We start from the raw sequence: 14060 nt of genomic DNA, 5'->3' as shown, positions 1-14060 counted from the left end.
CACTTTCCGCAGTGATCGTGACTTCAGTGCAACCAAACAAAAAGGTGGTGGCGTACTTATGGCTGTAGATAATTCTCTGAGATCTGTTCGCCGAAGAGACATTGAAACTGTTCCTGAATCAATATGGGTCGAAATTAGCCTTGATCGCTGCGAAAAATTGTTGATTGGGTCCTTCTATGTGCCGCCTAGCATTACCCCAATCTCTTTTAATGACATCATCTCTTCCATTGAAAGTGTCATAGCTTCACATAGGAAGCACAGGATTGTTGTTATTGGTGATTTTAATACCCCTGGTATCGACTGGAGAACACTTAAATATTCTCATTACCATCAATACATAGATAATAAGTGCGGCCTGCTATTAGATTTTCTTGCTTTTAATTCCCTTCAACAACATAATTCTATTGCCAATCCTTGCGGTAACATATTAGATCTGTGTATTTCGAACAATCAGCCTATTGAAGTGTCACTCTCTGACGTTTTTCTTGTTCGTCCCGATAAATTTCACCCACCACTTAAACTAACACTCTCTCTGTCAGGGGAAAAACAGAGCTTTCAAAATAACATCAACAAATCGCCCAGATTTGCTTTCAAAAAAGGTGACTACGTTGGCTTACACCATGACTTATCCTCCATTGACTGGTCTATGGTAACTGAAAAAACCAATGTTGATGACCAAGTAGATCAGCTTACGGAACTTATCTTAAGCAGTACGCGCAAATATATTCCACAATATACTCCTAAACTCCATAAATATCCCCCCTGGTTCTCGTCTGAACTTATAAGTGCTCTAAAGCATAAAGATCGCGCACACAGAAAGCTTAAAAGCACTCCATCTCTCGAGCGCAAGGAAGATTTCCGATGCTTTCGAACTCTTTGTAAACGCCTATATAAACGGGATCACAGTTCATATATTGCACACTTAGAAAAAAGCGCCTCTGACAGGCCGGCTGAGTTCTGGAAGTATGTACGCAAACGGTCTAACAAAAGTGAAGAGCCTTTAATACTACTGGACTCCAATGGAACAGAACTACAAGCCGTCGCTGACTGTTTTGCCACGCAGTTCTCTTCCGTTTATAAAGCCTCTGACTCTAGCACTACTATCGAACAACACTTGGAAATCAACACACCCAATGCTCTGTCGCTAGATGAAAATCTCATCAGCGAATGCATTAAGCGCTTGAAACCATCCTTATCATGTGGTCCAGATGGTATCCCCTCAGCCATACTAAAAGCTTATAGCAGTATATTGGTCCCAGTACTGACTAGCATATTTAATAACTGTCTGATTACTTCCACATTTCCTAGCATGTGGAAAATTGCTCGTGTTTTTCCAGTATTTAAGTCTGGCTCTAAAACTGATGTCTCGAATTATCGACCGATTTCTCTTCTCTGTGCCATGTCAAAGATTTTTGAGCTGGCCCTTCACCACATACTGTCTTTTAATGTGAAAAACGCATTGAATAATAATCAACATGGATTTGTCCCTGGCCGCTCAACCGTCACTAATCTTGCCAGTTTCATGACGCAAATATCTACACCTGTATTCCAGAGAGGACAGGTCGACACAATTTACTGTGACCTCAGCAAAGCGTTCGATGTAGTCAGTCACTCAATGCTTATGGTTAAACTTGCTCATTTTGATGTTGACACCGCTGTTGTGAACCTATTGCATAGCTACCTTCGTGACAGATCATGTTATGTTGCCGTCAATGGCCAAACGTCCTCCTTTTACAAAGTGACCAATGGTGTACCTCAGGGTTCGGTATTAGGCCCACTCCTCTTTTTAATGTATGTTAACGACGTTTCTTCTGCCATCCGCAATTCTTCTTTCCTTTTGTATGCAGATGATATAAAGATATTTAGGGAAATTCATTCATTCAACGACTGTCGCTTGTTGCAGTCTGATTTGTGTTCTTTTTCAGAATGGTGTAAAAACAATAACCTTTCTCTCAATATTTCAAAGACAAAAGTTATGAGTTTCACTCGCAAATCATCTAGCGTATCTTTTTTATACTCTGTCAATTCTGTGTCTTTATGTAGGGTTTGTGAGATCAATGATCTCGGCGTTCTCTTTGATAGCACCTTGCATTTTTCAGCTCATACTAAGCGTGTTGCTATGCGGGGTCTTCGTTCTCTCGGCTGTGTTTGTAGAATATCGAGAGAATTCAATTCTCCTATGCCACTCCGCAAATTGTACACCGCAATATGTCTTCCTCAACTTGAGTATGCATCTGTGATCTGGAATGGCATCTCTAATTCCTTAAGTAACGTAGTTGAGCGTGTCCAGAAAAAATTTCTAAGCGTTTACAACCATCGCTTCGCTAAAAATGACTCTGGCTCGTGTTCTAACACCGTTCAACTATTGTCACTGCCTTCACTTCGCTGCCGGCGAAATCGCGCCGATCTCTTCTTTCTTTTCAAGCTCGTTCACGGTACTATATCCTGTCTTATACTGCTCAATAGTATTAATTTTCGGATTCCGCGGAAGCAAACAAGAGAGAGCAGGCCGTTTCTTGTAACTACCCGCCTCTCTCAGCACTCAACCGTCAACAGGATACAAAGTCTTTATAATTTTTATTTTCTTGACCTTGATGTTTTTGATGGGTCACAGTCATCGTTTTCCTCCAAGGTTTCTACCGTTATAAGATAACAGCACATGTGCAATTTGCTCTATCCTTCTCTTTTAGTTTATCTGGCGCATTGTTGTATGTATCTATGTATGTATGTATGTATATTATCTGATTTTTCGTCATTATCATTAGCTATTTCTCATACTGTGTTAATCTACTTTTGTCCTGTCATCCTAATATTTCTGTGCGCATTGTATCTCTGATAGCTTTCTTCTGAACAGTCATCTTGTTCTATTGTGTTATTCTTAGTTTTTTTGTTTCTTTTTTTTTTGTGCGCCAGCATCAAGACCTCTCGGTTGTTCCTGGGCACGTTAAATAAATGATTGATTGATTGATTGATTATTATTATTATTATTATTATTATTATTATTATTATTATTATTATTATTATTGCTTGTTTGTTTTTCACTTTTCCTGATTTTGTGTTGCTTGAATTTCTGTCGGTTTAAGTGTCAGTGCTTGTAACGCTGAACTTCGTTTTTCCATTTTGAAACTTCCTAACATTTTGTTACAAAACCTTTGTTTTATGTGTGTAATCTATCTCCGTCATGTGCATTGAGTATTTGCTTGTGTATTTTCAATTTTTCACGTGCCTTCAACGTTTTGCTGGCCGGGTGTCATGGCTTCTACACTAGACTTCCTTTTTTTTTGCTGTTTTGCTTTCTGGGATCTCTGTAACTATTTTTACCTTATTGTTTCTTTCATATATATGGTTTTCTGTGTTGTGTTGTCTTGATTTTAGTTTGTTTTTATGAATGCTTGTATATGGTGTACCAGTACCAAGACCCTAGGGTTGTTCCTGGGCACCAAAAATAAAGGTTGATTGATTGATTGATTGATTATTATTATTGTCAATATTATTTCCCTTGGGACGTCATCTCTTAAGTTATGGCTTTCGATTTGAAACCACCGAATTTTGAAATGTTTCTGAGAATGCGGTCAATTAGTTGTTTGCAAAAGTTCTTCTCTGTTATTGATTCCCGGAGCCTCTAATCCACATTGTAGAAAACCACAACTAAAACACCACTTCACAAGCTCATTTAACGTGTGTTTGCTTGTTGGTCTTGTCTTTCTTTCCTGGTGATGGCTTAACTATGAAGGTACTCACAATGGTGCAGTAAAATGTGCAGACCAGTCCCACGGAGAGGATGGAGAGCCACTTCGATATGCCCGTCACGGCACTTAAAGCCACGGCTGGGGCATACAGCACAACTGCCATGTACAGCACCTACGCACGGGCAGCAGAGAAGTTCCGTGAAAGCATGCGTCAGACACTGAAGGTGCCTCTCGTGGCGCTGATGCACCTCATTTGCACTGCCGCGATTTGAGAAAATGTCTACTTGAGCAATTTACAATTTTCGTAAAGCACGCATTTTTTTTTTAAATCTGGTACTTAAATAAAATTTAGCTCTGGAATAGGGCACAAATAACTCTTGCTAATCAAATTTTCCGCTGGTAGAGAAGCTGCAACATCATTTAAATACCATCTGCCATGCTTTTGAAAACCAGCGATGGGCCAGCACTACACAACAAGTTTGGAAAATGCATTCTTTAGCCTCGAGCTGGATAGGAATATGGAAGATAAGTAGCGAAAGGTGCGCCAAATGTTTGCCAACGCCCGGAGGGACGTTGACAGCAAAGGTTTAGTTTGTGGCCTAATGAATTGTGGCCTAAAACTCCTTCCCCACTACATATACACACTCAGAAATCCCTGCTTGACTTAAGCAAACACTTAAAAACCAAATAATTTTGTTTTATACCAACAAACGTCTGACTGGTAGTGGTTGTTTAGAGTTGTTTAGATGCTCTCAGCTGCCAGTGTATGTTGAACTCTTAATTATGTACTGGGCGCGCATGTACAAAATAGAGATTTAGTGACAAAATTGCACAGGGTTGTCACATATAAAATTGAAGGATGCGAAAGTAAACAACAAAGTTAACACTTCATTTCTCAAATTGCTCTGCTGCAACAAACACTTCAATGCTTACTAGAAACCCCGACAAATTTAAGTAACCGCACGCAGGTGGACCTGGTCCAGACACATATCCGTAAGCACAATCTCGCAAAAGTTACCATCGCACCGTCTAGCTCACGCACAGCTTCGGTTATTATCCCCGCTTGCCAGCAGCTTCTATGCCGCCATTGCGAGTTAAAAAAAATTATTAGTGTGCCGTAGTCTCGTCTTTTCAAGAATCCAAGTGAAAGCGTTCCTCTTTCACACACATTTGGGAAATCCATCGCTCTGGATTAAAAAACAAGGCCTAGATTCAAACATGGAATCCGACCTACACATCAAAGGCTTTGTGCACCATTAGTGCCCTCTATTTCTAGCAACAGACCAAAATCCAACACCGACTACTAGTCCCGAGAGAAGGGATTTTCTGTCAGGTGCATCTTGCTTCGATCACAATTTCGCTCGTAGTGTGGTGACTCGAAGCTGGGCACAAAATTGAAATGCTGTATCCTGGCAAAGCTATCCCCCTTCTCAAATAATATTAGTGAACTCTGGCCTCCCCCCCCCAGATAAGGATTAGATTGAGACACCATATCGAACTCGCAAATATTGCGTTTAGACATAAATTAAACGATATCGGTCGACTTGTAGCGGCAGCTTGTAAATATATCACATCGTCCTGTGGCACGCTTCACCATCAACTTTCGCTCGTCTCTTTTGTCCAGCCGCCCCGTAACAATGTTTTTAATGTTTTTGTCACCCGCGCGTCATGTGGTACTCTCTATCAGACTTCCGTCCGGATACTCTGTTGTTTGTGCTGCGCCAACTGTAAGACGTAACCGTTGAGACAACGCCTCACCAGTCTTTTACAATACAGTACAATAAGCACATTGGTGACGTGCCGGGGTTAAGCCTTACTGCACCAATCTTTCCTAATAAGGGGTGATATCAACAAACGGTAAATGAAATTGAAGACAGGAAAGACGGTTATGGTTTCGCCGGGACTGGTTTTGAGTATGACAACGAACGTTTCCGCAACCACATGTGTCCTCATTTCATTTTATTTATTCGCTTCTTAAAGTCCCGTGGGCATTACATGAAGCGGGGTATGCTCCAAGGTACAAAAATACACACAGTGGGAATTTCAACACCATAGGACAAAAAATAAAAGTGTGCACAACGGACACCAACATCAGCTAGGAATAGCAAAACTTGCAAACATGATGTACCGAAAATAATATAACAGGGGGTAATTGGCAAAATAAATTCGGAGGGAGTATTACGTGAAGGCTGATAATTGAGTATTTAGTTTTCTTCGAAATATTTTGCGGTTAGTGCACAAGGCTGCGTCATTGCGTAATGTATTCTGTATGGCTATTGCATGAAGAAAGAAAGAAGGGTTCGTTGGTAATGTGCGCCACTTGATTCTAGCGATTTCTTCACTGCAAATCAGATGGGCAGAAACTCTTGGTAATAGCGTTAATAAAGCATGTCTTGAAGTAAAAATGTGCAGAAGTCATATTTGTGCAGAATGTGCAGAAGTCAGGTAGTAAAAAGGGTGCAGAAGTCACAAACGAGCGATAATGCGGCGAGTATCGATGGTGGGGATGTTGATGGACTGAGTAATGTAACACTGCCTGTGGGTTAGTAATGTGATGGTATAATACGGGGGGCAAGGTTCTGAATGAATTCTAAATTGCGGGGTTAGATATGATTGTGAGGGGTTACAAACTGATAAGGCATATTCTAGCCTCGGTGGAACGAACGTTATATATGCTAGTTTTGTTGAATATCACCAGATGTGGATTTGAGGTTGCGACGAAGGAAGCCACAGGTGCGCGAAGCGTTGCGCAGATGGATTCGATATGTGACAGACATGACAAAGATGGTGTATATTGCTTGCTTTATTCACCATTACTGTAAATATAGTCCGTAATCTTGCTTCTGTACCGTAATATAATCGTAAAGTTAACCATAAAAGCATAGAAAAAGTGCAGGATACCTAATTTAATGGTCACACGATCCGAGATAAAGCAAGGTTAATTTCATAACAGCAAAACTGCTCTGAAAGTCATTCTGCGATAGGGATGCTGGATTTCAACCCGGAGGTTCCCGTGACTGTGAGTTTCTGTGTCTGTTGCAACAAAAGGCAAGAATTATCAGCCAGTCGGTCATGGATGCGCTCCTGCGTCCTCGCCCTTTTTTAACCGATAAGACGGAACAAGGTTTGATGATCAGATCAGCTTACCATTTGTATAATGAATGTGGCTGACACCGCCAAGCGAGTTGCTTTTCCGAATCTTCCTTCCAGGTACTGGAAAACAGGGGAAGAATAAAAGAATAATTTCTGCAGGAATACAACAAATAAAATATCAGGCGGATCAAAAACAACTTTCCCGAAACTTATTATTGAATGGATGTCATTACAAAATCTGGCGCAACAAATTATCTATCAAAGCATAGTTACTTTGTTATACAATAGTCGCCATATAAGTTTCATTACTGTATCAAATTTTTTCAGTTTAAGGAACGAATGCTTATGCCATACTTCCATAGATTTATGCATGCTTCCGTGACAACTGTGGGTCCAAGTTTTCCTCCGCTATCCCCTCACTTAAAATTTGGTAAAATACATGTCATATGCGTTTGCTGCGAAAAACTGCAGCTACTTTGTAACGAGTTTTGAGCGAATTAAAAAAAATAATGGCTTAAATTCAAGCAAAGTTGTTTCAATGCTTTTGGCTATGCACTGCGGCTGCCAGAGACGCTGTCTTTAGGAATAGCGCGTCCCCTCAAAGTGATGATGGGCAGTGAATGCACAGAGAGTGTGTACTACGTATGTGCAAATATGAATGCTCCTGTTAAAAGTCTATACCACTGGTCTTCATAGCCCGAATTCGGAAAAACCGGTGTTCTCACACGGGTACATGAAGGGCGTTCAATAATTTCTAAGCGTGAGTGTAATACTGAATCAATGCTGTTGCAGTAGTACTTGAGTATTTCATTCTTTCTCTATGTACGAGTCACGTCGCTGTCTTATCTGATATCTGTTCGCGCCGCTCTGCAAATGGCTGGAGTGACGGGCGCCGTCAAGATTCCCTCTTCTGTCAAACGTTCGACGCGAGGTTGGAAGGCGATGCTGGTTCACAGGTAAATATACTGTCACACCATACTGTCCAACGGTGGCCAGGTTTTTTAAGGCCAGGTGTCATTCCAGGACAACTTCCTCGTCGTGGACCAGTTCAGGTGAACCCAGAAAAAGAATTTGCCGCAACATTTAGGACATGGTTATGTGCAACAGATGTGAGGACTGTTCAATTCAGGTTGGTTTAAAGCTGGTCGTTAGTACTGGGTCCCTACAAAAAAAATGTTGCAGAAACAGTTTGGTATGTCTAAGTTGGTTCACGTTTGTTGCTAAGGTTTCGACATGTGGAATGAATATAAATAGGGTAGAATTTTATTAACAGGTGTTGCTAATAAAAACATTCTGAGATTCGTTATTACGGAAAGCTGAGGACTAGGAATGGTACCTTAATCTACCGATAGGACCTTGACAGCAAGAAAGCATGGTGTGGAAGTACAATAATTCAGGTGCAGTTTCAGATGGCCCACTTGGGGAGCATCCCACGCAGAATTTTTCTAACGAGGAAGAGGTTCAGTCCAATAAACTCCTACAACCCCAAACTAAGATCTCCCGAGCTTATTCTACACCCTGATGGTTAAGTTGCGTGATGCCGTCCAACAAAATCAGAGTAAAAAAAAAATTCCCCCGCACCTCCCCGAGGGGGATTGTGAGGATGCAGAAATGCGAACGTCGAACGCAAAGTCCTCGGGTACCATGCGAGGAAGGCACCGCACAACCTTCGATACGTCGATGGGCACGTTCACCGCCTGTCCCTTGATTCCAAACTGCCCGTTGCCTCGAGTCAGCCGCCTGATGCTCATGAAGGGGAGTCGAGGCGCGATGAGCCGCTCTTCGACCGGGTTCAGATCGGGAAGATGCGCCGGCCGAGGAGGATAACGGTAGCCAAAACTCACGCAGCCCTCCTCTTCGCAGCTTTGTCTTCTTCTACTTCTTCTTCTTCAGCAGTTCCCCTACGGGAAGATGACGATGGTGGTTGAACGCGAAGCTATCTCGTGATGGATTGTTTGGTTGGCCAATCCCTAGGGGCATCATGCCACAATCATCATCAGACGCGCTGCGCCGCTCTTCGACCGGGTTCAGATCGGGAAGATGCGCCGGCCGAGGAGGATAACGGTAGCCAAACTCACGCAGCCCTCCTCTTCGCAGCTTTGTCTTCTTCTCCTTCTTCTTCTTCAGCGGTTCCCCTACCGGAAGATGACGATGGTGGTTGAACGCGAAGCTATCTCGTGATGGATTGTTTGGTTGGCCAATCCCTAGGGGCATCATGCCACAATCATCATCAGACGCGCTGCGCACGCCGGCCAAGGGACGCACGACAACCACCGACTATAATGCATTTCTGCATAAAAATGACCAAAACCATTTTTGCCGTTTCATTACAACGTACCGGGCTACGAATACGACGTTGAAAAAGGTGCTGTGTGCTGGGTACAAAAAAGTCTAGGTGCAAAGTGGACCACCACGACGTCGTCATTTCCCCTCCAGAACTCTTCCCAAAACTGAGCCAGACCCGCCCCTACAAGAACTGTGCCACCTAGCGAAGGACACTGATGCTCGCCACCTGTGAACACTAACGCAGGAACCCTTGCGCAGTTGGCGGTTTAATAAGAAAGTTTCCTCTTTCTCTCTTTTTCACACACACTCTGTCTCCCTCTCTCTCACTCTCTCCCCCCTCCAGGTTCTTCGATCTTTTTCTCACGAATTTCATGAGGGCGAATCTCGAAGACGACGTTTCTTGGCGGCGATGAACACAAAGAGCGAGTTGAGAGCGTAGAACTTGTACACGAATTCTACGTTCCGCGAGCATGGAAAGAAACTTTCGAACTGTACCGATATTCAGAGGGCTAGGTTGAAAAACAAAATTGGGTTTTCCGCCTTACCGTTCATTGTACGCTTCATGTTAGGCTTCAAAATTATTGAACGTCTACATAATCTGGTACTTCGCCATTTCTCCGTTGATAAAAAGTCGGCCAGTGGTTGCTTTAAAAGAAGCCTCCACACGTCCCAACTGAAACCGCACCCACCTCGTACACGCTGACGATCTCGAGATTGTAGAACACCGGCAAGAACAGGTAAGCCGCGATGGGTGTGGCAAAGATATACGAGATGTTGATGACCACAAACTGCGTGCCATAGTAGTAGTTCTCGGACGGCACGCCCAGGAGAGTGACCGCGGACATGAAGCTGGCCATGAGCGAAAACGCCACGGGCACCAGCGACATGCTCTTGTTGGCCACCAGGTATTCTCGGGAAGTCCTTTGCCTGTCACCCGTGAAGCGGTAGTAGATGCCGATGAGTGCCGACACCACCAGCGTCACACCGAACACCGCATAGTCTGCCGCGCCAAGCCTGGCGTGGCTGTTTTCATCCGCCATTTCGTCAATGGCGGCCGCTGGCGGGTACTGCTACCATGCACCGTCAGCCCTAGTAAGTTGAAGCAGCCAATATTCCTGTGTGAATGGGAGAAAGTAAAAACTTTTCTTAGCTACATGTTAAATCTGGATATAACGAAGTTGGCAAAAATTCCCAATTTTTCGTTGCATGCAGGTTTAGAGTTAAGGATCGCGTGAGTGAAGCAGAAACGAAACTAAAATGATAGACGTCAGTGACGGTGAACTCACCCTTCAAGGCTTTATTCCATAATAAAACTGCGTGATTTGCGCCAGCTGCTTTCACACAAGCTTAATCACTACACGGCACTCCAAAAAAGCAAGGTCAGTTAACCCCGGGGTTCACAAACATAACTTAAGTATCACTTTTCCCTTTTGACACTTTTCTGTGACTTAACGTATTAAAGAACCAAAATTATGCTGAAAGAGTGCCTTCTCGTGAATTTGATTAGCTTGAGGCTCTTTTCCGCACTCAAAATCGGTGAGGCGGTGATAGCTGGGATACTGCATCGGGCGGCGACGTTCTAATTTCTCGCCGGCGGAGACGGCATTTAAAATTGCGAGCTTGTCTTGAAAAGGCAGAACTTTTCGTTTTCTGGCAGCAGGACTCATTACCGACGAACCGACACCACAGATAGCAGTGGAAATGCCCGACTACATCCTAACAGGCAGGCCTAGCACCTACCCACGGTAATTTGTGGTGCGGTGAAATATTTAAATTAGTGCATTTGTCCGGCCAATGTTTCAGAAAAAGTGAAAAAAAAAGCAGTGACTGATCAGTGTAGGAAGAGTGTGACATCAAGGTTAACCGTCGCAACGCCTTCGTTGCATAGAGGTCCCAAACAACTGGGCTTCAATGGGGCTGGCAATGGGCATTTTAAAAGGTTCGTTAAATCCAGGAATTCGTTTCATAGAGGTTCGTTACGTCCAGAATTAAATGTATCGGTGCAACTGCCTTGGGTACAGTGTAAATGCAGCTCGGTAAATACGTACGTGCCGACAAGTCATGAGGGCACTGTCAGAATATGCCATCACTAATTTATGCTCACCTTTGCCTCATCTTTGCTTGAACACAACTACGTTCTCGCGCATGTTACAACACTGATGAGAGTTACGGCCGCAGTTACAATGAAGATCATGCCGCTATGAGATCAAATAAGTCATATATGTACGTTTTTAAATGCGATAACTGTTCTTCATTTCAATCATGAAGCTTGTTTTGGTGGCACGGTAAGATAAGTTCTTAAATTCTCGCGGACCGAGCTGTCATGGTAACCGGGCCACCCAACGCACCTAACAAGACTTTTGAAATAAAGGTTTCTCTTTCTCTGTCCCCCAGGCCACACTACGTTATCTGTACGCGGAAATTACGCTTTGTTACGACCAGAATTTTGAAGTGCACGACGGTCTAAAGTATTGCGTGCTGTCCTCTTCCCAATAGCAATCATGGTGCTCTACGGTGCATGCGTTCACGAGGCTTTAAGCGCGATTTTCAGATAGTAGGAAAGCAATGCACATTATCATACACTCGCCAAGTAAAACAAATGCAGAAAATAGTTTAGGAAATTTTTCTACCACAAAGCTTTGCGAAGGATCCCACTTCGCACTGCTTTCGGCTCTTCCATAGATGCGTTCAAAAACGTCTTGCAGCTGACCATTTTGTACTGACCAGCTACGATCTTTAATTACCCGGCGTTACAAAAAATGTGATTAATGAAACTCAGTCATGCCTAGGCCGTTTCACCTGATAGTATGAAATGCAAACAGCAAACGAAATAGGGGAAACGGTGGTGCAATTCGTGTTCCAACTTTATCAATATACATTTCAAGCGTATATTTTTGAGCATCAAGCGTTAGGATGACGGAATGCTTAAAGGCGGTCGCAGGACGACGTGAAGCAGCCTGACTGAAGCTATGTAATTCGGGAAGCAGGTCAGGCTGCGCTTTGGTTTAGATCGGCAGGGCTACGCGGTATTTTCAGGGGGCGACAATTACACAATACATGCGCAAACAGGAATGGAGAAAAGACCTTACCCCCGTGTAGCCGCATAAAACACGAGCGGGCAGCTTGAAGTAGCCGGCTGGCTATGATACTTATTGCTAGAAGCTATGCACGCGGTCCGTGAATGTAGAAGGGACGCATTGTTCAGTGGAGATAGCGTGAACCCGAATAAACAATCTATATCTTCAAAATCAGCCGCCAGTTTCGGGAGAACGAGTCACTCTATTGTTGCGATACTCCATGAGGCGCTTTGGAATGCTGATAAAACTGTAGGTCTACGGCACTATTATCTTGTCTCAGTGGAATGCGGATTGCCCTCTGGAGTACATCTCCTCGTGTATTCTCGACGTTTGTATTAATATGGGAACTATAATAAAGGTCTTTTTCCTGTTTGCTACGTATTGCTAATGTAAATCAGAGACGACATTTTAAAGACATTCCTGAAATTTCAATCATACTTTGTTGAAAACGAGTTAAGGCGGGCGCACAACTCAGACACATAGCCTAACAGGAAGGGATTTTTTTTTTATCTCACTACAACGTTTTTGTTTGCGGGCGCCCACGAAAGGACCTATGATCCCACAATGAACTTTAGTGGTATCCCCTTCATCCCCTCCCTACTTCTTTCCTTCCCCCCAAAGGGCTTCAGGACTCCTTCATAATAAAGCATATTCATTCATTCATTCTCACTACAACGCATCTGGCTCCATACATGATTGACATGTTCTGCAACACTTCAGTGGGGTACTCGAACATGCTGCACTAGCTGTTTCCGCTTCAACTAGCTAAAACAAATTCTTTTTGATTTGATTTTTTTATTTTTATTTCTTGGCAAAACCAAGGGGAGGCTGAGACTAAAGGCGGACGTGGCCTGCCAGAGGCCTCAGCCACCCGATTTACAGTGTACGTAATAACAGGGCTGTTCACAAACTTAAGCATAATAGCACAATCGTAATAGAAAAATAGCACAAAGCAAAGCGATTACTACGTTTCCTATGTATTATACAAGCGTAGGTCTAAAATTCACATAAGGATCACAGTGTACACACAAGCTCAGTAATTCGTACGCATCAGATTTCATCAATTACACTACTACGTCACAATTACGGAATAATGTATTTTAGTTTGTAATTGTTTTTAAAAATTTCTACCTTTTGGGGAACATATAGACATATACTTCAAACACTTAATTATATATCAGTATTGCAAGGGTTTTGCTTGTGTAACATTTCTTTAACCTGTTTTTTAAACGTGGGTTCACTGGCGTCGAAGCTTAATTTTTCTCCCAATTTATTTAATATTTCAGTTGACTGGTACAGGAAAGATTGCTCACCATAGTTCGCTCTTACTTTTGGAGTTCGTTCTTACTATGATATGTAATTGGTGAATTTTTATGAATTGTTCGTTGCGGCACATCTTAATGTAATAGGCGGCAGAGCCAAAAGAGAGCTAAATTTAGTAGGGAAAATTCCAACACACATAAGCACTCCCTATGATGTAGTGATATGCGAAAGCATTGGTGTTGAATTGTACGACGGTGTTGTGTGCGCCGCCATCTTGTTTTGGGGATGACGTAGTGGCATGTTTCGTTCGCCTTGTTTGAGTTATTGATTGTTAATGCTACCTTTTTTGTAACAAGGTGGTGACGTGTGTCATTTCACCAAAGAATCTCATATAACTATGCTACTATGTTGTACTTCCGGTTTAGTTCTAACGCTGCTATTGGTGGCTGGGCCAAATTAAATTTTGCCCGTTTCAGGTGGCAGCTGTCCTATAAGCTGTATTCCTTTCGCTGATCTTCCTCCTCCAGCATTCTAATCTTCTAATTGTCACTTCTGCAGACTAATAGCTCACTGTCTCTGTGCTACCTTTAAACCCTGTTAGCCCAGGTTACCATTTGCGTTCCATCTGTTTATAAAGCACCCCACGATTGTA

General features: G+C 43.0%; 1 protein-coding gene across 1 annotated transcript in view; it reads right to left on the bottom strand.

Annotated features, from left to right (window-relative positions):
• The window catches only part of LOC144169748 (putative sodium-dependent multivitamin transporter), a 33436-nt gene extending 21135 nt beyond the window's left edge, over positions 1-12301 (bottom strand). The window contains exons 1-4 of the mRNA XM_077699075.1: positions 12158-12301; positions 9758-10183; positions 6837-6902; positions 3742-3861 (exon numbers count right to left, since the gene is read on the bottom strand). Of these exons, the coding sequence (XP_077555201.1) occupies positions 3742-3861; positions 6837-6902; positions 9758-10108 (537 nt within the window). The 5' untranslated portion in view covers positions 10109-10183; positions 12158-12301. The remainder of the gene's footprint in view (positions 1-3741; positions 3862-6836; positions 6903-9757; positions 10184-12157) is intronic.
• Between the last annotated feature and the right edge of the window lie 1759 nt (positions 12302-14060).

This window comes from Haemaphysalis longicornis, unplaced genomic scaffold, assembly GCF_048455015.1.
Source record: "Haemaphysalis longicornis isolate Haplotype H1 unplaced genomic scaffold, Haemaphysalis longicornis Haplotype H1 scaffold_2, whole genome shotgun sequence".
Lineage (NCBI taxonomy): Eukaryota > Metazoa > Arthropoda > Arachnida > Ixodida > Ixodidae > Haemaphysalis > Haemaphysalis longicornis.
This window is presented reverse-complemented; position numbering and strand designations above follow the sequence as displayed.